General features: G+C 49.1%; 1 protein-coding gene across 3 annotated transcripts in view; it reads left to right on the top strand.

Moving 5' to 3' along the window:
• Nucleotides 1–3,411: 3,411 nt before the first annotated feature.
• RAB20 (RAB20, member RAS oncogene family) overlaps nucleotides 3,412–24,084 on the top strand; it is a 49,848-nt gene continuing 29,175 nt past the window's right edge. For all 3 annotated transcript variants that reach the window (XR_004054733.1, XR_004054732.1, XM_010384744.2), the window contains exon 1: nucleotides 3,412–3,944. Coding sequence is in view for 1 of the 3 variants with exons in the window: in XM_010384744.2 (XP_010383046.1) it covers nucleotides 3,773–3,944 (172 nt within the window). In the remaining 2 variants the exon portion in view is untranslated. The remainder of the gene's footprint in view (nucleotides 3,945–24,084) is intronic.

Below are 24,084 nucleotides of genomic sequence, written 5' to 3'. Positions count from 1 at the left end.
GAGCTCGCTGGATTTAGAAACAAGCCAGTCACGGCTGGTGCAGTGGCTCGTGTCTGTAATCCCAGCACTCTGGGAGGCCGAGGCAGGAGGATCACTTGAGGTCAAGAGTTTGAGACTAGCCTGGGCAACATAGCAAGACCTCATCTACACAGAAAAATAAAAAATAGCCAGGCATGGTGGCACACACCTGTAGTCCCAACTACTCAGGAGGCTGAGGTGGGAGGATCACTTAAGCCTGGGAGGTCAAGGCTGCAGCGAGCCATGATTGCACCACTGCACTCCAGCCTGGGTGACAGAGTGAGACTCTGTCTCAAAAGAAGGGAACAAGCCAGTCATTGGTGGCCTTAGGAGGCAGCTGCTTTAGAGAGAGGTGGGCACAGAAGTGAGATGGCGCAGGAGAAGAGGCTGCTGAGGGAAGTCTGGCACTGAATGAAAGGTGACAGGGAAGATGGTAATAAGAGGAGGCTGCAGCAGGAAGCACAGGTGCCTCAGCTCCCAGAAGGAACAAGGAGGCAAGGGAGCCGCCAGCTGCACTCCTTCTCAGCATGTAATGAGCACAGGACCCCGTGCAAAGGAGAAATCAGCTCCACACAAGTTATTCCAGACCGTTATTACCAGTCATACAAGCATGAGAACCCTCTCCTCTCCTCCTGTCACAGACCATCCCTGATGTTTGTTCGGTGCCTTTTACCCTTCCAGCACTTTCCTGGGCAGGACTGTGCTTGCACCTCCAAACACAGGATTGGGCAGGATCAACAGGATGACTGGCAGGTGAGGAAACAAAGTCAGAGCTCCAGCCTTCATACCCGCCTCCCTCTCCTGGTCGCAACATTCAAAAGGATGTGTGCGCTTCATGAAATTCCAGGGCTTTCCTTCCTCGCTTTGTGGCCAGTGACTCTGTGGGGCTGGGGGTAGTGCACATTGATCCGTGTTGGAGCACCTGGTCTCCAAGCTCGAGTCCCAGCCCATCCTCATTGACCCTGTGCAGTGGGCCATTTAGACCCACTCACAACCTTGTGGCCTTGGTTTAGTTTGTTTAAACAAAGCTATTCACGTTCTATTTCATTGTGAACCTCTCCACCGCAGAAACTTTTTTTTTTTTTTTTTTTTTTTTGAGACAGGGTCTTATTGTCTCCCAGGCTGGAGTGCAGTAATGGCACAATCATGGCTCACTGCACTCTTGACCTCCTGGGCTAATGTGATCCTCCCATTTCAGCCTCCCGAATAGCTAGGACTATAGGTGCACACCACCATGCATGGCGAATTTTTTCTGTCTTTTTTGTAGAGACGGGTCTGCCCATGTTGCCCAGGCCAATCTTGAACACCTGGGCTCAAAGGAACCATCTGCCTCAGCCTCTCAAAGTGCTGGGATTACAGGTGTGTGCCACTGCGCCTGGCCAACAGGAACCAAACCTGATTCATGTTTGTGTCACCCCGGGCCAGGCACTGTAGCTTGTGTGAAAATTGTCAGAATCGAAATGGAGTCACTAACGTTAAGAAAACCCTGACAAATAGAGCCAGGGAAGGCCATGAAGAGAGGGTTCTTTTTTTTTTTTTTTGAGACGGAGTCTCGCTCTGTCACCCAGACTGGAGTGCAGTGGCGCAATCTTGGCTCACTGCAAGCTCCGCCTCCCGGGTTCATGCTATTCTCCTGTCTCAGCCTCCCGAGTAGCTGGGATTACAGGCGCCCAGTAGAGACGGGGGTTTCACCGTGTAAGCCAGGATGGTCTTGATCTCCTGACCTCGTGATCCACTCGCCTCGGCCTCCCAAAGTGCTGGGATTACAGACGTGAGCCACTGCGCCCGGCAAAGAGAGGGTTCTTGTGCCTGATAACAAAAAGGACTCTGGAAAAACTGCAACCTTGCACAAAGGTCACTGCAATCTCCCACAAAAAACAAGTCCTGCAAGGACACGGCCCAGCCACTGGCTGTCCTGCTTCGAACTGACGTTGCCTTCGTTATGGATCTTTGTAGCCACAGATAATTATTTTCAAACAATTGTGCAGTCCGCCTCATTTTTAAAAAACCTTTGCTTTGTCTCCCTGAATATGCACAAGTTTACTATGGCATGCATATTTCTATTGCAATGCTCTATTGCAAAATAAGTATCTTTTTCTTTTAGACATCCTCTCTGTTATTTAGGTTGTCACTTGCATGCAACAGGCATTGAATAAATGCTGAATGGACTTAAATTTGTTCTGAGGATGAAGCAGTGCTGGCTGAGAAGGAGCCGGGGTCTCCTAGTGCACTTTCCATGCCCCAGAAGGTCCACTTCCACCGCAGCCCCACACTGCTCAGTCTCAGCAACCTCACATGCCAGGGCTGAGCAGGTATGATATGCCTTGGCATTCCTGCCTTGTTGGAGTCTCAGGGCACCTACTGAAGGAGGCAACGGGCCTATTTCCCTTTACAGGACACCTTCAGGACACCGGTTTTAACCTGCTCAGGGTCTCACCGTCTTTCTCAGCCAGGCCAGAGGCCAGAGCGACACTGTCCCCAGGGTTCAACTTAAAGTTCATTCTACCTCTCATTTTCTCTAAAAAACCCCAATCAACCAACCAACCAACCAACCAACAAACCAAATTCCACACGCTGCATATTTTAAAAGCATTTCAAGGTTTACTCTTAAAAAAGGAAGGAGGACTTGAGAGGCCGAGGCGGGTGGATCACGAGGTCAGGAGTTCGAGACCAGCCTGGCCAACATGGTGAAACCCCGTGTCTACTAAAAATACAAAAATTAGCCGGGCATGGTGGCTCATGCCTGTAATCCCGCCTACTTGGGAGGCTAAGGCAGGAGAATCACTTGAAACCGGAAGGCGGAGGTTGCGGTAAGCCGAGATCGCGCACTGCTCTCCAGCCTGGACAACAAGAGCAAAACTCTGTGTCAAAAAAAAAAAAAAAAAAAAAAAAGGAGGAAATATTTCTCAAGTGGCGATTGCAACTTCCATAGTCAAATTTTCATTCCAAGCCATAAATGGAGATGACTGTCCACTTTTCAGGTACAAATAGGATAAAAGGCTTCTTGCAAAAGTAAAAGAGCAAAAGCAAAATCCTCCACAAGCAAAACCGTCCACTAGAAAGCGCCCCCATCTCTAATCTCTAACAGTGAGAGCCTCAGGACGGGTTCCGCAGACGCTCATTTAAAGCAAACTTTTTCAATGACCTTGAGGGTGGTTGCACTTACACACACGTGGAGAAGCAAATCGACCGCAGCTGGTCGAGCGTGAGGAACACGGGTTTTTACCTAAAGGAGCGTGGAAGAGAGAAGGGAGTTCCCCAAGGGCCCCAGCCCCTCCACCTCGCTCGGCCCCGCGGCCAGGCTCCTCGCACCGCAGCCCCGACTGTGCAGAAGCGGAGAGGCGGAAGGTGATCCCAGAACTTTCATTTTCCATCCTGCAGCAGCAGCCCTGAGCCTAGGCTGGAGAACTCCGACTCTTGCGAACGCACGAGGTCCAGTAGGGGCGGGGTGGGGGCGGTGGGAGGAAGGGGGTGGGGCGGGGCCGGGGCGGTGAAAGGGTCCGGGGGGCGGGGCGAGGCCGCCGCGGTCCGGGCCCCCGTCGTGTGCTCAGGGCTCCGTAGCCAGCTCCTGCCCGGGCGCGCACACGCGCTTCCTCTCTCGTGCTCCCGGGCGTCCGGAGGCGAAGGTCCCGGAGCGTTCCCGAGAATCCGGGTCGCAGCGAGTCCAGGGTCCGCTCCACCAGCTGCGCGCGGGGCGCACGAGCCGGCCAGCCTCGGGGAAAGGGTGAGGGGCGCTGGGGGTTCCTGCGGGAAGATGAGGAAGCCCGATAGCAAGATCGTGCTGCTGGGGGACATGAACGTGGGGAAGACGTCGCTGCTGCAGCGGTATATGGAGCGGCGCTTCCCGGACACGGTCAGCACGGTGGGCGGCGCCTTCTACCTGAAGCAGTGGCGCTCCTACAACATCTCCATCTGGGACACCGCAGGTGAGGTCGGCGCCGCCTGAGCCACACCGCTCTGGGGCTCCGCCGGTGACCGGTGACCGGGGGCGCGGGGCTTCCAGCAGGGCACCCGGCCGCGCACAGGCTCCCGGCCTCGGACAGCAGATACCTTCTTCTCGGGGTTTCCCACTCGTCCTCCCTTGCTGGTTGGGCTGAGCTCTGCCTGCTGAGCCACTCAGTGACCTCAGCGACAATCCAGTTTGCAGAGAACCCGCTGGTCACTTGTGTACCTAAGCGGCCTTTGCTCCCGAGCCCCGCGTTCCTGCTCTGCTGCCCTGGGAAACAGAGACGCTCCTCTGTGGCTGCTTTGTTGGGTATTTTCAGTTTTTACGTACCCGTAGGAACATGATCTCCTTTAAGACTCACTTGAGGGGTGAGCAGAGCTGGTGTTATTAGCCCCTTTTTAAGAAAGAGTAAAATGAGGCACAGAGTGTTCCCCTGCTGGGTTTACTCAGGAGAGAGGAAATAGAACTGGAGCCTCCGGACCTCTCAGACCGGAGCATATCTGCCTTTTACAGTTAATCTTCTGCTTGATCTTGGCTCAGATACGTCATATGGGTTTGGAGTGACTTCCGGTGGAAGCATTTGTAAGATAAGTAATGAGTTATTTTTAGTGTGTAGTATTTGTGAGTTTTCGAAAGTACAACTTAGAGGATCTCAATTCAAGCTTTCTGTTTAACTTTGGAAAATAACACTGGTGATTGTAGCGTTGCAATGGAATATATTTCCTTCTCCTTACAAAAGAATAAGATATTGTAAGTGAATGAAGAAACTGGAAATAGTGTGACACATTTTCAATGAGTGTGAATTTTTAGAAGCCTGAAACTCTGAAAGTTCAGACTTCTTTTATGTTAGCATTTTAAAAAATCATATACCCAAAGGCCCCGTCCAGAGTTCTTAAATTGCCATCTTGGGTGCAACAGTATGCTGAATAAACAAGATGATAATTAATTATCTCTTTAAAACCGAATTAACGAAGTTCACAGAGGTACTTCCAGTTCTCCCCCTCCCTTTTGCCTTCTTTGATGCTTGCTTTTTCATTATTATTATCCCAGTTAACATCGTGACTAGTTTAATTGGCAATCATCTTGTGAAAACAATGTCCCCCAGGTAAAGAGGTGCATTTCCCTGATCTTTGCTCCAATTCTGTCTTCCGCCCCAGGCTGCAGGGTGAGGTTTACTGAGCTGACTCCCTCACACTGAGCGTTTGTTAACGATGGAACGCATGCTCTAGAAGTCAAATCGAACCCACTTCACGAACCCAATTTGCTTTTGTACAAAGTCAAATTGAACCCAATTTGCTTTTGTACAAAGTCAAATTGAACCCAATTTGCTTTTGTACAAAGGCAAATTGAACCCAATTTGCCTTTGTACAAAGTCAAATTGAACCCAATTTGCTTTTGTACAAAGATTTGCCCCTCTGCTGCTTTCGCTGGCTGGCTGGGATTTACTGCTGCCCTTGGTTTACAAGTAGCAAGGTTAATGTAGGAGTGTTACTGGGGGACCCAAACCGAAACCCCTGTAGTGGCTGCCGTTGGAGGCAGACTCTTAACCACACGGGGTGTTTCTGGAACAAGAGCTGCCCTGCAGTGCTAGAACAGCCCCTGCATTGGAGGGAATGAAGTAGCAGTTTTGTTTCGGACTGGCCTCTTGCTTCTTCAGCACCAAGGACATGATGCAGCTGGAATCTTGATCACCAGAGGATTTTGCAATTGTGCTGATGTGATGCCCTAAATGTCTTGAAGCGTTCCTGGGGGCAGCAGCTCATTTCCTGGCATCCGAGGCTACTGCTGCTTGTTCGAAAGATCCTAAGGGTGAATTACTAGAACTCCTCAGAACAGAGGGGGACCAGGCCCCTTCTCCACATTCCTGACTTCCTGTGTACTCAGGCGGCCCTGGCCCAGAGTTGGCAGGGACACAGGCCACCCTTGCCTGCCTCCTCAGTGGCCTGTGGCCTGACTGGGTACTTGAAGGGAAGAGAGAGGTAGGAAGAGATACCTTTTCTTTAATTGTTGGAAATTCAGAATTTAACTTTTAGGGGACCCTGTTCTTTTCCTTCTTTTGTTTAGCTCCTAAACTTTCTCTCCATCCCACAGACATTGCTTTTTAAGTTGTCTTTGTTGTAACTGTCATAACCGAGGCAGAACGATAAGGACCAGCTGGAGGAGGAACCATTTTCAAAGTTGCTTTTAGCAACACAAGGCAGGGTGGGCTGGGGTGGAGGCGCAGGTGTGTAGAGGGTGACAGGATGTTTAATAGTAAAAACGATTGCACGGGGGTTGGTGTACACCCAGTGCCTGGTTGCTTGTAGCCTGTAAGGCAGGATGGAGCTGAAGAGGGAGAAGAGAGTTGGCAGGGCAGACGTACATTACCCTATTCCATTGACACAGCAGCCCTCCAGAGGGAGGTGTGATTATTTGCATGTTAAAGATGGGGCCAGGCATGGTGGCTCACACCTGTAATCCCAGCACTTTGGGAGGCCGAGGTGGGTAGATCATGGGGTCAAGAGATCAAGACCATCCTGGCTAACATGGTGAAACCCTCTCTCTCCTAAACATACAAAAATTATATGGGTGTGGTGGTGCACACCTGTAGTCCCAGCTACTCGGGAGTCAGAGGCAAGAGAATCACTTGAACCAGGGAGGCGGAGGTTGTGGTGAGCCAAGATCACGCCACTGCACTCCAGCCTGGTGACAGAGCGAGACTCTATCTCAAAAAAAAAAAAAAAAAAAAAAAGAAAAAGATGGGAAGACAGGGCCACATGGTGGCTCATGCCTGTAATCCCAGCACTGCTGAGGCAGGCAGATCACCTAAGGTCAGGAGTTCGAGACCAGCCTAGCCAATGTGGTGAACCCCTGTGTCTGCTAAAAATACAAAAATTAGCTGGGCGTGGTGGCTGGCGCCTGTAATCCTAGCTACTTGGGAGGCTGTGGCAGGAGAATCGCTTGAACCCTGGAGGGGGAGGTTGCAGTGAGCCAAGATTGCACCATTACACTCCAGCCTGGGTGACAAGAGTAAGACTCTATCTCAAAAAAAAAAAAAAAAAAAAAAAAAAAAAAAAAAAAAAAAAAGATGGGAAGACAGCAGAAATTAAGTGGGATTTACACTTTGGTTCATCCAACTCCAACTCACTTGTCTCATTATGCCATTTTAGGGGGCACTTGTCCCTCCCAGCCCTCGTCTAATTGGGCACACACATGTGGAGTGGTTGCTGTGCATGGGCGGGCACATCCAGGAAGCAAAAGGAGGTTGCCCAGCGAAGAGGAAGAGCCCTAGAAAACATACCCCTGTGCTCCTCTCTGTCTGCTGGTTGCTCAGGACAGTCTAAAGTGTTGCCTGTTGTTGGCAAATATAAACTGAGCTTCCCTGGTGCCAGACACTGTTTGGGCCCTTGTTCCACAGCAGTGAGCAGGCCGGCTGGCCGCTGCTCTGCAGGCTCTGGATTCCAGAGGAGGGGGAAAGGCAGGCAAGAAGTGAATGGTACAGCTTCTCATCTGATCATTACTTTGAAGAAAATACGACAGGCTGATGAGAAAGCGGCTGGTGTGCCCAGTACAGGCCTGGTCCCCAGAGCTCTGGAGACAGAATGCTCTCCGCATTTGTTTTCCTTCCCTTCTCAAGACTGTGGCCTGGTGGGTGGTGGGAGGAGGGGCACTACCTGACTCACATTTGCATCCCCAGCACTTGGCCCTTGAAGAGCCAGCTTGGAAGGCAGCAGGGAGCCCAGACTTGAGCCACTTCCCTATGCTGGCATCCAGCTCCAGCTGTGTCTCTGGGGACTGGGTGTCGGAGCCGAGTGAGTGCATTTTGCACGTGGAATGGATGCGTGTGGGAGACTGAAGCCAGGCTGTGGCAGACAGAATAGTGGCCACTGCAAAGATGAGACATCCTGGTCTCTTGAGAGTCCTCTGGCCTTTGGGTCCTTCTGAGGCACCAGCAGAAGGTTATGTGGCCACACCAGGGCCTCCTCTCCAGCACAGGCATTTTGGATGGTGGGCCTCCTAGTGTGAGCCTCCCAGCAATCTGCCTGACTGAGGACTTCCCACATCACCAAGTCCTGCTCCTCTTCAGCAATTCTTCCCTCATCCTATCTGTTCTTCCTCATCTTAATATAAACAGCCAGAAAAATCCACACCTTCCACACTTTGCTTGGAAATCTCCTCAGCTAAATATCCAACTTCATCACACATGGTTATGCTTCCCTCACAGCTGTGGGGCACGACTCAGCTGAGCTCTCTGGCACCACGTCCTCCCTCCTCCACTTCTGATAACGCCGTCCTCATTCCGACCCCAGGCTTCCACCTGTGATTGGCGCCTCCTGGTGGAGGTGTTCACTCTGAGGATGCAGGTTTTCTCTGCTATGCTGCTCACTTCCTTCTGATTCCTCACCAACAGGGCTGTTCACGTGCACCTTCCTGCCAACCATCTGTTTAGGCCAATCCAGGCTGCCCTCTCATGATCCGCAAATCCTCCCAGATCTGCCATTGCCCAGTTCTAAAGCCACTTCCATGTTCGTGACAGCCTCTCTCTGCTCCCAGTTCCAAAATCTGTGTCAGTTTCCTGTTGCTGCTATAACAAATTAGTTACTTAAAACAACACAAATTTGCTGGGCATGGTAGCTCCTGCCTGTAATCCTAGCACTTTAGGAGGCTGAGGTGAAAGGATCACTTGAACCCAGGAGTTCAAGACCAGCCTGGGCAACACAGGGAGACTGTCTCTACAAAGAATAAAAACGTTAGCCAGGTGTAGTGGGGCGCACCTGTAGTCCCAGCTGCGTGGGAGGCTGAGGTAAGAGGATTTCTTTTTTTTTTTTTTTTGAGATGGAGTCTCGCTCTGTCACCCGGGCTGGAGTGCTGTGGCCGGATCTCAGCTCACTGCAAGCTCTGCCTCCCGGGTTCACGCCATTCTCCTGCCTCAGCCTCCCGGGTAGCTGGGACTAGAGGCGCCGCTACCTCACCCGGCTAGTTTTTTTGTAGTTTTTTTTTTTTTTTTTTGAGGCAGAGTCTCACTCTGTCGCCAGGGCTGGAGTGCAGTGGCCGGATCTCAGCTCACTGCAAGCTCCGCCTCCCGGGTTTACGCCATTCTCCTGCCTCAGCCTCCCGGGTAGCTGGGACTAGAGGCGCCGCTACCTCACCCGGCTAGTTTTTTTGTAGTTTTTTTTTTTTTTTTTGAGGCAGAGTCTCACTCTGTCGCCAGGGCTGGAGTGCAGTGGCCGGATCTCAGCTCACTGCAAGCTCCGCCTCCCGGGTTTACGCCATTCTCCTGCCTCAGCCTCCCGAGTAGCTGGGACTACAGGCGCCCGCCACTTCGCCCGGCTAGTTTTTGTATTTTTAGTAGAGACGGGGTTTCACCGTGTTAGCCAGGATGGTCTCGATCTCCTGACCTCGTGATCCGCCCGTCTCGGCCTCCCAAAGTGCTGGGATTACAGGCTTGAGCCACCGTGCCTGGCCAAGGTAAGAGGATTTCTTGAGCCTGGGAGGTTGAGACTGCAGTGAGCCATGATCATACCACTGCACTCCAGCCTGGGCAACGGAGCAAGACCCTGTCTCAAATAAATAAATAAATAAAAATTAAAACCATAGATTTATTGTCTTTAAGTAGGCCGGAGGTCAGAAGTCCCAAATGAGTCTCTCACTGGGCTAAAGTCAAAGCTTGCAGGATTGCGTTCCTTTCTGGAGGCTGAAGGGAGGAACCTGTTTCTTAGACTTCCCTGGCTTCTGGAGCCTGCCTGATTTCCTGACTTTATCCTCTCTCCAAAAAGGCAGTCCGGTTAGGTCTGTCCTATACAGCATCCCTCTGAACCAGTCCCTCTGCTTCCCTCTTCTAAGGGTTTCAAGGACTCCTGTGATTCTGTGGGATCCATCCTGGTCCTTGTTTTCAGGGTGGCTGACTGGCAGGCTCAGCGTCCCTCACCCATGTGACATGGGCACAGGTTCTGGAGATCAGGGCATCTACTGACCACAGCCGTGGCCATGGCTGTGTCACCTCCTTTTGCATCAGGCTCCTCCTGTATAATAAGGGAAGAAAGGGGCAGGGCACCTGTCTGAGCATTATTAGGAGTCAGCAAGTTAAGACTGGCAAAGTTCTCAGAACAGCGGCCAGAATGAGGAAGCACCATGTGAGTTTTGCTAAACAAACATCTGTCTCCTGGCCTTGGGTGCCTGTCACTGAGATTACACCAGCAGGCATGTTACAAAGGGAGGAGAGAGGCTCAGCTGGGCCCCCAGCAAACAAGTCTCTAATAAATGGGGAGGCCACGGCGAGGGGAGGGAAGGTGGGGGACACTCACGGTGGCCATGGTAAAGAGTGAATAAAAGTCGTCCGCCATCCGAGGGCTCAGCAACCTGGGAGACCTGGCTATATTGAATTTCTTCCTTTGCTGTTTGCAGTCGAGCAGGGGGCTGGTTGATGACTGGTTTCACCCACAGAAGGCAAAGGCTGATTCACGTTTGCACTTCCCTGGCATCTGCCCGAGCTGCGAGGAAACAGTTCCTCTATCTGTCTCAGCTGGAAGTCTGAGCTTTGGCGTGAGCCTTGCAGACCCCAGTATTCTTGGTGCCAGAACCCAAGGATGGGTGGACGGCAAAGATATGGAAGAGAGATGGGCCCAGCCTCTGGCCTCTTTAGAGGATGCTGATGGCTGACCCACCTGAGAAGGAATCAGGGTGCAATGGCCCTGGAATCTGTGTCACAGAAGGCAGGACTGAGAAAATGGGGGGTTCTGTGGTGTGGAATAGAGAGACTGGAGTCGCAGTCCCAGGAACTGTTTGACTGCTGGAAGTTTGTCATACGGAAGAGGAATTCAAGCCTCATTTGAGTTCTACTGGGGCGCGTTAGAGTAGTGGGGGGATTTGTGGTGGGAGAGCAGGTGTAGCCTGTGTGTAACGGGACGGGCTGCCTCCGAAACTCGCGCTTCCAACACTTAACAGTAATTGCCACTGTATGCGGCTTCCTGCCACGTGCCAGGCCCTGTGCAGGCTCCATACTCCTGGGCTACATCCTTTTCTCACGGCTCCGCCTGGGAGGCGTCAACGTTGCCAGTCCTACAGACTGGGAAGCAGCATCTAACAGAGGGGAGGCAGCTCCCACAGTCGGTCCCTGACAGTGCCAGGGCCGCTCAGCTTCACAGCCTGGTCTTCCTGCCCTTGGGAACCCAAGGTCTCGATGCTGCTTGGCTCAGGACCTAGAGTACGGGTTTCTCTGTGGATCAGGTCCCTCCCTCCCAAGCCGAAATGCAAGGATTTTTCAAGGAAAGGCTCGTGATAGATTTAGGATCTCAGGTTCTCCGGGTCCTCTCTGGCCTCAGAGATGTTGTGAACCCAGGCTGGGCTCTGCAGCGAATGAAGATGCTGCTTTGCTCATGCAGGCTCTTTCCTAAGCCCCGGGCGAGCTTCTGAGCAATTGGTTTAAGAACTTTCTCTTTACTTGAACAACTGCAGTGCAGCCCAGGAGAGGACGCTGGAGTTTCTGGTTATGGAATCTCGGTGCCTGGAGGAGGGAGAATGTGAGTGCTTGTTCAGGTGAAGTTAGCTAAGAGATTGGCCTGCATCCTGTGAATGCAGACTGCTGTCTGTCCAAGGCAGAGCCCAGGTGGCTTTTGTGAAGGGCAAAGGTGGCTTGTGGGTGAAGGTGCCGAATGAGAGGGACAGTTCAGCTCTGAGGACCGCGAGCGCCCACCTCTCTCCTTCCAGTCCACATAGAAGTCTCAGGCCTCAGCCCCATGACAGCTGCTCCTTAGGGAATGGGTGGGGGCTGTGTCGTATGTGTTGCTGCTTCAGGTTGGAATTGTGGTGATGCTGTGGGTGGGCCTGGCGAGCAGCTCTTTTTGGCAGAGACCACATGGGTAGCTGAGAGTCGACACTTTTGACTGACGTGAGAGGACTGCACATTTTTTAAAAGCCTTGAGAGGTTGGTGCAGAAGTGAATGCACAGCCTGCAAAACACGTGGAGCGAGGGGGATTTTATTTATTTATATAATTATTTAATTTTTTTGAGACAAGGTCGCAGTCTGTTGTCCAGGCTGGAGTGCAGTGGGGTAACCACAGCTCACTGTAACTTCAACCTCCCAGGCTCAAGCAGTCCTCCCACCTCAGCCTCCTGAGTAGCTGGGACCACAGGTGTGCAACACCATGCCTGGTCAATATTTAAAAATTTTTTTTTTTTTTTAAGAGATGGAGTCTTGCTACATTGCCCAAGCTGGCCTTGTTTCTATTTTAGCCTCACTCAGGAGAGGCTTCTGAGTGGTTTTTGAGGTCTTAATATGGTGACCCTCAACCTGACAATTAGTGTTTGTGTGACTGGAGACCATTTGGTCAATTACATGGTCTTTCTACAGATCCGGGGGCTGATGCAGGCCTGCTGCTGGTTGTTGTAAATAAAGTTTTATTGGCACAGCCACATGCATATGCATACACTTAAATGCATTGTCTATGGCTGCTTTCACCTTGTAATGGCAGAGTTGAGTCATTGCAACAGAGACCAGATAGCACTGAAAGCCAAACGTATTTACTGTCTGGCCCTTTGCAGAAAACATTTACTGATCCCTGGTTTAGGCTGTGTAAAGGAGATAATCCTTCTCTAGAAGTCTGTTCCCATAGGTATAGACACTTCTAAAAAGGTTTAACATTCAGCAGTTGTAGGACCCCAAGATTCAGTTCAACTCAACAAGCAGCTCTTAAGTTACCACTGTGTGTATGTGCTGAGCTAGAGTGGAGTGAGGGTGGATTTAAGATGAACATCAGCTCCTACTGAATGAAAGATCTTGGAAGAAATGCCAGTTAAGGTTTGTATCTGGAAGGTCAACCAGCAAAACCCCAGGTGCATGTGGGTCCACATGGTCACCTCTATGGAGGACTTTGAACGGGTGCCTTCTGGGTGCAAGGCCTCATTTGTAGAGTTCCTCTGCTTTATTGACCAGCAACAGTGGCCTGAATATGAATGTGGGTATTAAGATAGGGGAAAGAGAATTAATTGATTGTCCTGGCCTCAGCAGGAGTGGACAAAGCGACATTATACTCGGAGATTGCAGAGCACAGTGGCCGCTTGCGAGCAGTGTGCGCTGGGAGGCTCGGCCCACAGCCTCCTGGAGTGGCGCCTGGGAATCTCGGGGTGCCAGGGGACCTTGCGGGCTCTTTAGTGCGCTGTGGTTCAGGAGAAACTTAATGAAGGTCAACTGTGTTTGTTAACGAGCACCTGAGTCCCATTGAATGCCTTTGGGAGACACTTTTACGCTTTGTTATCTTTAAGTTCTCTGGAGAAATAGAAAAATTTATTTATTTATCTATTTAAGATGGAGTCTCGGTCTTTCATCCAGGCTGGAGTGTAGGTCTCAGCTCACTGCAAGCTTTGCCTTCCGGGTTCATACCATTCTCCCGCCTCAGCATCCCGAGTAGCTGGGACTACAGGCACCCGCCACCACGCCCGGCTAATTTTTTGTATTTTTAGTAGAGACGGGGTTTCGCTGTGTTAGCCAGGATGGTCTCGATCTCCTGACCTCGTGATCTGCCTGCCTCAGCCTCCCAAAGTGCTGGGATTACAGGCATGAGCCACTGCGCGTGGCCCTATTTATTTATTTTTAATTTAATTTAATTTTTTTTTTTTTTTGAGATGGAGTCTCGCTCTGTTGCCCAGGCGGGAGTGCACTGGCGCGATCTCGGCTCACTGCAAGCTCCGCCTCCCGGATTCAAGCGATTCTCCTGCCTCAGCCTCCCGAGTAGCTGGGATTACGGGCTCCCACCACCATGCCCGGCTAATTTTTGTATTTTTAGTAGAGACGGGGTTTCACCATGTTGGTCAGGCTAGTTTTGAACTCCTGACCTCAAGCAATCCGCCCACCTTGGCCTCCCAAAGTGTTGGGATTACAGGTGTGAGCCACCACGCCCATCTTATTTATTTATTTATTTATTTTGAGACAGGGTCTTCTTCTGTCACCCAGACTGGAATGCAGTGGTGTGATCTTGGCTCACTGCAGCTTTGACCTCATGGGCTCAAGCAATCCTCCCATCTCTCAGCTGGGACTACAGCACTGCCACCCCTGGCTAATTTTTGTGTTTTATTTTATTTTTTATTTTTGTAGAGACACGGGTCTCAGTATGTTGCCCAGGCTGGTCTTGAACTCCTGGGCTCAAGAGATCCTCCCTGCTTGGTCTCCCCAAGTGCTGAGATTACAGGCATGAGTTACCATGCCTGGCTGAAAATTTATGATACCAGATCAAAATTGTTCTTCTTTCTGTATTGAGATTTCATATAACATCCCTCTCTAAGAAAAAGAAATTTTGTACAAACATACACACATGTACACACACACACGCCTAAACAGCTGTTGATTCTTAGGATAATGGATTCATCACTGCGATGACAGAGTTCTGTGGTCCAGCTGGCCGCGAACGCTGGCCCAGGCAGGTTCCAGCTTCGTTTCAACGCTGGCTTCCCTGGTGCTGTCTCCTCTGCACCTCACTGAGGGGTGTTTCTGCCAGGCCTCGTGGATCTGGTCAGCTTCCCTGCCCAGAGCCCCTCCAGCACTCCCCAGCTTACCGCTCCTCTTGTCTGCCTGCTAGCACCTGAGCCCTGGTGCAAGATTTGCAGTTCGTCCTGTGTGCTCTGTCTTTCCTCTGTTCTCACAGGAGCTTACAGCGTTTCTCTCTCTGAGACTGTCCCCGCTCCTAGCAATTCCCAGCTTGAATTTTATCCCGTCTTTCAGTGAAGTATTTCTTGGTCTTTGTAGCAGAGGGAAGAATTCCTCCTTTCACCAAACTGCTACAAAGTGACCTTGTACCCATAGTACATACTGCTGGTTGTCTGTTTTTCTGATCTCTTTTTCTTTCCTTGGATTTATAAACTTGGGTTTTACTCACTTCACGTTTTCCATAGAATGTAACATTTCACTCTGTGATATTTTTGAAACTAAGTTTTTGCTGAAGGAAACTTTTGAAAACAGTGGGAAAAATTCAGAGAGTGACATTAGCAGTTTCATTTTCTTAGTGATGTGTTGACCCTGAATGATAAAATTAGTGTGGAAATATAATTGTCCTGAGTGCTGTGATACAATAGGCCATTGTGTGTGTGGTAGGGAACTGTTGGTCCGGGGCATTAATTATATGATATCCTAAAAAACTTCTTTAGTAGCTCTTGATTTATTTTGAGTTCAGTATCATTACAAATCTATTAAAAAGACTAACACACCAGGACCGTGCTTCTGGGAAGATGGAAAAGATGTATTTTCCCCTACTATTCCCTCTATTTACAGCCAGAAACCTTGGATTTTATATTAAAAGCAAACATAAGACTCTGGCAGGTGGCAAGGAGAAGGCAGATCCATTAGGGACCTCGGGAATGTTTCAGGAAAAATTCTAAACCAGAGTTTCTCCTTTGCTCTCAAAGCACCACAGCAATCATTGACCAGGAAACGCCTGTGACCGAAGGTGCAGGGCTTTTCCCACACACCACGCAGTGGACACCAGCTGGGTGTCCTCCAGTTTAATTCCAACACTATCTACCCGGAGGTAGCGTCTCATACCACAGGGTGAGGGCTCAGTCCCACAAGACCGCCCCTTCCTTCCCCTCAGTCTCAATTCCAGGCCTCTGGAATTTCTGATCCACTGGCTTCAGGTGGGGGTTCCCACGACCTCCTCTTTGGGTTCAATTAATTTGCTGGGAAATGGTTGCTTATGTTTGTTTACTAGTTATTAGACAGGATATTGCAAAGGATACAAATGAGCAACCACATGAAGAGACACATGGAGCAAGGCCCGGAAGGGGTGCCACGGAGTTGGGGTGCCACAGAGTTGGGGTGCCCTTGTGGCATGGGGGTGAGTTCTTCTTCACCTTCCTGTCGGCCTCCATGTGCTCGGCTTTCCGGGAGCTCCCTGAATCCTGTTTTCAGGGCCTCTTATGGAGACTTCATTGGTTGTCTGTGATTGAGGCAGGGGCATCATGTCAAAATGTGATTGGAAAGGCCGGGTGTGGTGGCTCAGGCCTGTCATCCCAGCAGCTTGGGAGGCTGAGGAGGGTAGATCACTTGAGGTCAGGAGTTCGAGACCAGCCTGGCCAACATGGCGAGATTCTGTCTCTACTAAAAATACAAAAATTAGCTGCGCATGGTGGCACACGCCTGTAGTCCCAGCTACTCAGGAGGCTGAGGCGAGAGGGTTGTTTGAACCCAGGAGGCAGAGGTAGCAGAGGTAGCAGTGAGCTGAGATTGTGCCACTGCACTCCAGCCTGGGCAGCAGAGCAAGACTCCATCTCAATTAAAAGAATAAAAATTAAAATTCAAAAATGAATTTAAAAAAGTGTGACTGGACAGAAAGGGTGCAATCTAAGCCCAGCAAGGCCTGTCTGTTTAGATTCCTCAAGGCTCTCTGCAGCATGCCTTCCTCTAGGGTATGGGGCAGGGCCCTCTCTGGAAGGAGGGCCTAATGACCCACAGTCAGATTAGAGTCCTGCCTGGGCCAGGTGAAAGAAGGGCAGGGGAAGGTCAGAGAGCAAGATTTGGTTCCTGAGGCCTAAGGCACCCAACATTCTAACAAAAGACCGTAACAATGGCTCTAAGAATCCTGAGCTAAGTGAGTTCCCTGGATTCCAGATTCAGGGCTGAAGAAGCTAGAAATTCAGAAATGCCAAAAGGCACAGGCAAAATGAATGTGCATTCAGGAATTCAGCTTTTGTCTGAAATACTCCTTCCTGCTTAACCCAAGCTGGTACAAATCAACACACTTAACTTTTAGTAGTTTATATTCTAATACAGACCAAGCTAAGCTTGTAGCTCCAAGCAAAGCATTTCGTAAATGTCAGGCCTCTGAGCCCAAGCCAAGCCATCGCATCCCCTGTGATGGCCTGAAGGAACCGAAGAATCACAAAAGAAGTGCAAATGCCCTGCCCCGCCTTAACCGATAACATTCCACCACAAAAGAAGTGAAAATGGCCGGTCCTTACCTTAAGTGATGACATTATCTTGTGAAATTCCTTTTCCTGGCTCATCCTGGCTCAAAGCTCCCCCACTGAGCACCTTGTGACCCCCACTCCTGCCCGCCAGAGAACAACCCCCCTTTGACTGTAATTTTCCTTTACCTACCCAAACCCTATAAAACGGCCCCACCCTTATCTCCCTGCACTGACTCTTTTCGGACTCAGGCCGCCTGCGCCCAGGTGATTAAAAAGCTGTCTTGCTCACACAAAGCCTGTTTGGTGGTCTCTTCACACGGACGCACATGACAGTAAATATTTGCTGATTGGTTTTGTGGACTCACAAGATGCTGATGGCAACGGATGTCTTTCCTCCCTCTGGCCTGGCGGCTCTCCACACACTGGCCTTAAGCCTCTGAAATAGCTCAGCTACCTAGTGCTAGGGTTCTGCAAGGAAGTCAGGGTAGTGTCCTGACTACCTGGCCTAGAAAGTTTTGAATCATCACACACATGTTCAGGCCTCTGGGTTCTGTAGGGACCCAGCCCTCACCTTGCTGGGGCCCCTGGGCTGTGAGAGTAACAGGCATTTATCATGCTTCTGGGTGCCAGACATCACACTCAGTGCCTTCTGGCATTGTCTGTTGTTCCGGCATCCACTTTGTGTGCTTGGTGTTATCCTCACCTCTCGGTGCACATGAGGAAGCTGAGGCCCAGCGAGCCTAGGGAGCTTGCCCCAGTTGCACTCCAGGTTGGGGAGTGCAGATTTGAGGTGGGTTTTTGTCAAAGTCCACCCTTCCTGGCACTGAGCTGGTTAAGAGGCTGCGATGGAGCCAGGACCCCTCACATTGGAGCAGTGCACACAGACACACCCCGCATAAAACAGGAACAGAACAGACCTAACCAAGAAATCAGGTGCGCCCACCGTGCTCCCCTGGTGCCTTCCTGAGAATGGAGGCGGGTGAGACTGAATTGCGGACATTTCTAGAATGACAGGAGTTTTTTGCGGTTTTTTTGCTTTTGTTTTTGTGTTTTTTTGAGACAGAGTTTCATTCTGTTGCCCAGGCTGGAGTACAGTGGTGTGATCTCGGCTCACTGCAACCTGCACCTCCCAGCTTCAAGCAATTCTCCTGCCTCAGCCTCCTGAGTAGCTGGGACTACAGGTGCGCACCACCACACCCGGCTAATTTTTGTATTTTTTGTAGAGATGGGGTTTCACCATGTTGGCCAGGCTGGTCTTGAACTCCTGACCTCAAGTGATCTGCCCACCTGGGCCTCCCAAAGTGCTGGAATGACAGGCGTGAGCCACCATACCTGGCCGAATCATGGTATTTTCTAATCTATCATTCTGCCTTGCATTATTTAAAATTAAAAAAAAAAATTGTTGGATCAAAAAGATGTAGCATTCTAACTGAAGTTGCCTTGAGGATACAGTGTCTTTTATTTTTGTACTCTGTTGACCAGGTTTCCTATTTATATTTTGAAAGTTCTTAATTTTATTACTAAGAGCCTTCACGGCCATAAAGAGTTGCTCTGGTGGTAGATACACAGTTATAGAATACCTGCTACAGGAAACTGTTTTTGCTCCAGGCTATATCTGAAATGCTTACCTATATTTGAAAGTAAGTGTTTAGATACAAAGAATAAATGGGACGGCCTATTTGTAATATTGTTGTGCGGGCTGATTAGCCAGCATTAGCCTGTGGGGTCACACAGTCTTCCCAAGACTGAGGTTCCAGTCTGCAGACTTTGGCCTTAAATTCTAGCCGATGCTTCCACAACACTCAGTATATGCCAGAGGCTATGGCAAAACGCTTCCCCATTTTAGCTCCTTAATCCTCTCTGGGACCATAGTAGGTAGCAACGTTTTTCTCCAGGAAGTGGAGGAATGGGGGTCTGATCTGGGCAGACCTGCCCGAGGGCTTATGCACTTAATCTCACCACGCCTGCTGTGTCCTTCATAGAAGTGACTTCTGTCCTAAAGTGAGAGTGAAACCGGAAAAGAATTGCTCCAGGTATGCATTTACTCACACAATGCAATAAATTCTGTTTTGTCCATGGGGTGCCTGTGAACTAGAAAAGTCCTGCTGCACCCAACGGTGGTAAATGAAAAATAGTTTCAACCTGTGGCCTGTCTCATCACTAACAAGATCAATATATTAAGATTCCTGTTAACACTTTTCCCAGGTAGAATTACACGCCCTTCATTCACGTAGGAAGCTTGCCGCACCTCGTGTCTGAGACGCGCTTTCTCATTTATGCAGAGCCAGCTGGTTCAGTGTGTTTGAGGCAGGGGTCTGTTCCCTTCCCTGACCTTGGCGGCTCTAGTTCAGGACAGTCTGGTTAGAGGAGGCGCCGTGTAGACCGCTGTGATTTGGCACAACAGTCAGCTTCCTGGCCTTGACTGGTGGCATTCCAGGTTTCTGACATATGAGTCCTTGAGAAGGAAGAACACTTTCTATTGTTTGTGGTACAAAAGTTCAGCTTGGCCAGGCGTGATGACTCACGCCTGGAATCCCAGCGCTCTGGGAGACTCAGACGGGAGGATCCCTTGAGGCCAGAAGATAGATAGCAGCCAAGGCAACATAGCGAGACCCTGTCTCTACTAAAAATTGAAAAAAAATTGCCAGGCATGGTGGTGCACGCCTGTAGGTTCAGCTACTGGGGAGACTGAGGTGGGAGGATCTTGAATCTGGGAGTTTGAAACTGCAGTGAGCCATAACTGCACCACTGCACTCCAGCCTGGTCAACAGAGTGAGACCCTGTCTCAAAAACAAACAACCCAAAAAACAAAAAACAGAAGTTCAGCTTGTACTGTAAACAAATGCTCCAGGTCCGTTAAGATTTGTGAGTCTGTGTGTCACCCAATGCCATGCTATGACACATGCTTAGTGGCCCTGTCACACAGACCAAGGGTGGCCTGCAGAGCCGCTGAGTGCATCAATAAAAAATGAGGCATATCTACTTAGAAATGGAGGACTCATGTGTAACCGTGCTTCCCTGTGGGTTGGAACTGCCTTTCGGGACCGCTGCCATCTCATGGTATAACTTGAAATGACTTAGGTTGCCCAAATTGGTGAGTTTAGGGGTGTACCTTTCCCTCACAGCTGTATTTGGGATCAGCAGGTTTTCTTTTCAGATGAATCAGTTGGAGCACTTGTAGAAAACAAGATGAAGATATCCTGTCCCTGAGTCTTAGTGATCTCATCTTAAAACTGTAGTAGTAAACCTTATTTCCAGGGACAGTTATGAAGCTTAAATAGGATGACAGATGTACAGGGGCCCAGCATAGTTCTCGGCTCTCAGTAATACAATGTCATCTTCTTTTTCCTGGCACATCGTAGGTTCCCTTAACCTTTGTAAAGGGTGATAAGGATTAAATGGCTGAGGCTTTTTTTTTTTGGTGCCTGTCTCATGGGGTTTCTCTGCTATGTGAAGGAATCACTTTCAGAATTATGGATTGGAACAGCTCTGGTTGGACATTGACTTTTCGTCTGCTTTGCTGTATGCTTGGTCCTGGTTTCCGAGTGAAGACTACAGGATCCACGGTGTTTCTGTGGAGTCAGATCATGAAACAGGAAAGCAGAGCTCAGAAGTAAATGCAACATTTCCCCCACATCAAGGCTCTGTAGTGATTAATTGCTTAATAATAGAGAATGAAGGACTGTGAAGACGTCCTTAACATTACAGGGCGCATTTTATAGACTCCTATTGTGTCTGTTTTATATGTTGCTCTGTATTTCCTTCTTTTTGAGGGGCAGTGCAGGAATTTTATCATCTTCCCGAGGCGGCACTGATGCACTTCTCCAGACTTGTCCAAGCTCCGGGGGGCCCATGTGTCCACCTCAGTCACCACCTCAGCACAAGGAACTTCAAGCTCCTTCTAGTTTTAATGTCCTGATGTGTGAAGAGTGAACACTCAGTGTGAACTTGCTCATTCATTTATTCAGCACTTTTTGGAGGGCTGCCCATAAATCAGACGCTCTGCTAAGCGTGGGCAAGTGGCAGCAGATAGAATACATAGCCCAGCTGGGGAGACTGACCACAGACAACGAGCATTCACAATACAATTTCTTTTTCTTTTCTTTTCTTTTTTTTTTGAGATGGAGTCTCGCTCTGTCACCCAGGCTGGAGTGCAGTGGCTGGATCTCAGCTCACTGCAAGCTCCGCCTTCTGGGTTTATGCCATTCTCCTGCCTCAGCCTCCCGAGTAGCTGGGACTACAGGCACCCACCACCACACCCGGCTAGTTTTTTGTATTTTTTTTTAGTAGAGACGGGGTTTCACCGTGTTAGCTAGGATGGTCTCGATCTCCTGACCTCGTGATCCGCCCGTCTCGGCCTCCCAAAGTGCTGGGATTACAGGCTTGAGCCACCGCGCCTGGCCCACAATACAATTTCTAACACGGGCTATGAGGAAGAGTAGGGGGTGCTAGGATGGGCACTAATTTGGGAGATCTAATTTATTTATTTAATAATTTTTAAATTTTTGTGAGTACATAGTAGGTGTATATATTTATGGGGTACATGAGATGTGTTGATATAGGCATGCAATGCATGATAATTGCATTGTGGAAAACGGGGTATCCATCCCTCAAACATCCCTTGTGTTACAAACAACCCAGTTACACTCTTAGGTATTTTTTAATGGAGACTGTGTTAGTCCATTTTCATGCTGCTAATAAAGACATACACGAGACTGGGAAGAAAAAGAGATTTAATTGGACTTACAGTTCCACATGGCTGGGGAGGCCTCAGAATCATGGCAGGAGGCAAAAGGCACTTCTTACATGGTGGCGGCAAGAGAAAATGAGGAAGAGGCAAAAGCAGAAACCCCTGATAAAACCATCAGATCTCATGAGACTTATTCACTACCACAAGAGTAGCGTGGGAAAGACTATGCCCCCATGATTCAATTGCCTCCCCCAGGTCCCTCCCACAACATGTGGGAATTCTGGGAGATACAATTCAAGTTGAGATTTGAATGGAGACACAGCCAAACCGTATCTAAGACCTACTTGAGTTTGAGGGTGTGTGGTGCGTCACTTTCCCTCAGTGAGGCGCTTTGCCTGTGTTTCCACTCTCACTGTGGCACTCCTCTGGTTTTGCATGTGTCTTCCTAGATGTCACCCTCCACAGGCTCTGGTATTCCTGTTTGTCTATGCCACACGTCTCCATGCCTTCTTGACTTCTTTGAGCTGGTTATGACCTAGGCCTGGCTGCTTCATTGAATGGGTTAAATGAGATGTTTAATGTGTCTTTAGTTTTACATCTGTATTAGAGTCATGATTTTGCCCTTTTTGGAAAATTATTTTTTAACATGTGTCAAGGTAGAATTGCTTTAAAATCCCACTCATAGATTCAATGCAATCACTATCATAATTCCAATGGCATTTTTTACAGAAATGGAAAAAAAAATTCTAAAATTTATGTGAAACACAAAAGACCCAAAATAGCCAGCAAAATTCTTGCTCAATTTTGAGCAATAATAAAGCTGGCAGCATCACACTGCCTGACTTCAAAATATGCTACAAAGCTATAGTAATCAAAACAGCATGACCCCAGCATGAAAACAGACACATTGACCAATGGAACAGGGTAGAGTGCCCAGAAACAAATCCACACGTTTACTGTCAGTTGATCTTTGACAAAGATGCCAAGAACCTTTGGGGAAAGGACAGCCTCTTCAATAAATAGTACCAGGGAAACTGGATATCCATATGCACAATGAAACCAGACCCTTGTCGTACACCATATACAAAAATCATGCCGGGTGCCTGTAATCCCAGCACTTTGGGAGGCTGAGGCGGGTGGATCACTTGAGGTCAGGAGTCTGAGACCAGCCTGGCCAACATGGTAAAACCGCATCTCTACTAAAAATTAAGAAATTGGCCTGGTATGGTGGCAGGTGCCTGTAATAGTAGTTACTCAGGAGGCCAAGGCAGGAGAATCACTTGAACCTGGGAGGCGGAGGTTGCAGTGAGCAGAGGTTGCACCACGGCTGGGTGACAGAGTGAGACTCCGTCTCAAAAAAAAAAAAAAAAAAACCATGTTTGATTAAAGATTCAAGCATAAGACCTGAAACTATAAAACGATTAGAAGAAAACGTAAGAAAAAAGCTTTGCAGTATTGGAGTATTGGTCTGGCTAATGATCCTTTTATATGTGACTCCAGAAAGCACAGAGAACAAAAGCAAAAATTGACAAATGGGATTGCATCAAACCAAAAAGCTTCTGCAGAACAGAAGAAACAATCAACAGAATAAAGAGAGAACATCCAGAATGGGAGGAGATATTTGGAAAGCATATAGCTGATAAGGCATTGATATCCAAAATATATAAGGAACTCAAACAACTGAGTAACAAGAAAACAACCAGATTAAACAATGAGCAAAGGGCCAGGTGCTGTGGCTCACACCTGTAATCCCAGCACTTTGGGAGGCTGAGGTGTCAGGATCACTTGAGGCCAGGAGTTCAAGAACAGACTGGGCAACACAGCAAGACCCTGTCTCTACAAAAAAATGAGAAAAAATAGCCAGGTGAGGTGGTGCACGCCTGTAGTCTCACCTACTTGGGAGGCTGAGGCAGGAGGATCGCTCGAGCCCAGGAGTTTGAGGTTACAGTGAGCCGAGACCACACTACTGCACTCCAGCCTGGGTGACAGAGTGAGACTTTGTCTCTAAAATAAAAATAAAAAAAAGGTAAAATGAGCAAAAGTCCTGAACTAAATAGACATTTCTCAAAAGACATACAAATGGACAACAGGTATAGGAAAAACATGTTCAATATGACTAATCGCAGAGAAAGCCAGGTTAGAAGTACAATGAGCTGTCAGGTCACATCCGTTAGAATAGCTGTCATCAGAAAGGCGAAGGGTAAGTGCTTGTGAGGATGTGGAGAAAAGAGAACCCCACATGCTGCTGGTGGGAACGTGAATGGGTATGGCATGGTGGAAGACATGATGGTTCCTCAAAAAATTAAAACTAGAACTAACAAATGATCCAGCAGTCCTACTGCTGGGTATCTATCTAGAAGAAAGGAAATCAGTATTTCTCAGAGATGTCTGCACTCCCGTGTTCACAGTAGCCAAGATACAGAATCAATCTAAGCTTCCATTGATGTGCACGGATCAAGAAAATGTGGTAAATATACACCGTGGAGTACTATTCAAGCTTAAATAAGGGGGAAATCCTGTGGTTTGTGAATGTGGAGGACATTGTGGTAAGTGAAA

This window comes from Rhinopithecus roxellana, chromosome 18, assembly GCF_007565055.1.
Source record: "Rhinopithecus roxellana isolate Shanxi Qingling chromosome 18, ASM756505v1, whole genome shotgun sequence".
Classification (NCBI taxonomy): domain Eukaryota; kingdom Metazoa; phylum Chordata; class Mammalia; order Primates; family Cercopithecidae; genus Rhinopithecus; species Rhinopithecus roxellana.
The sequence above is the reverse complement of the archived record's forward strand: the minus strand, read 5'-3'. Positions and strand labels throughout refer to the sequence as shown.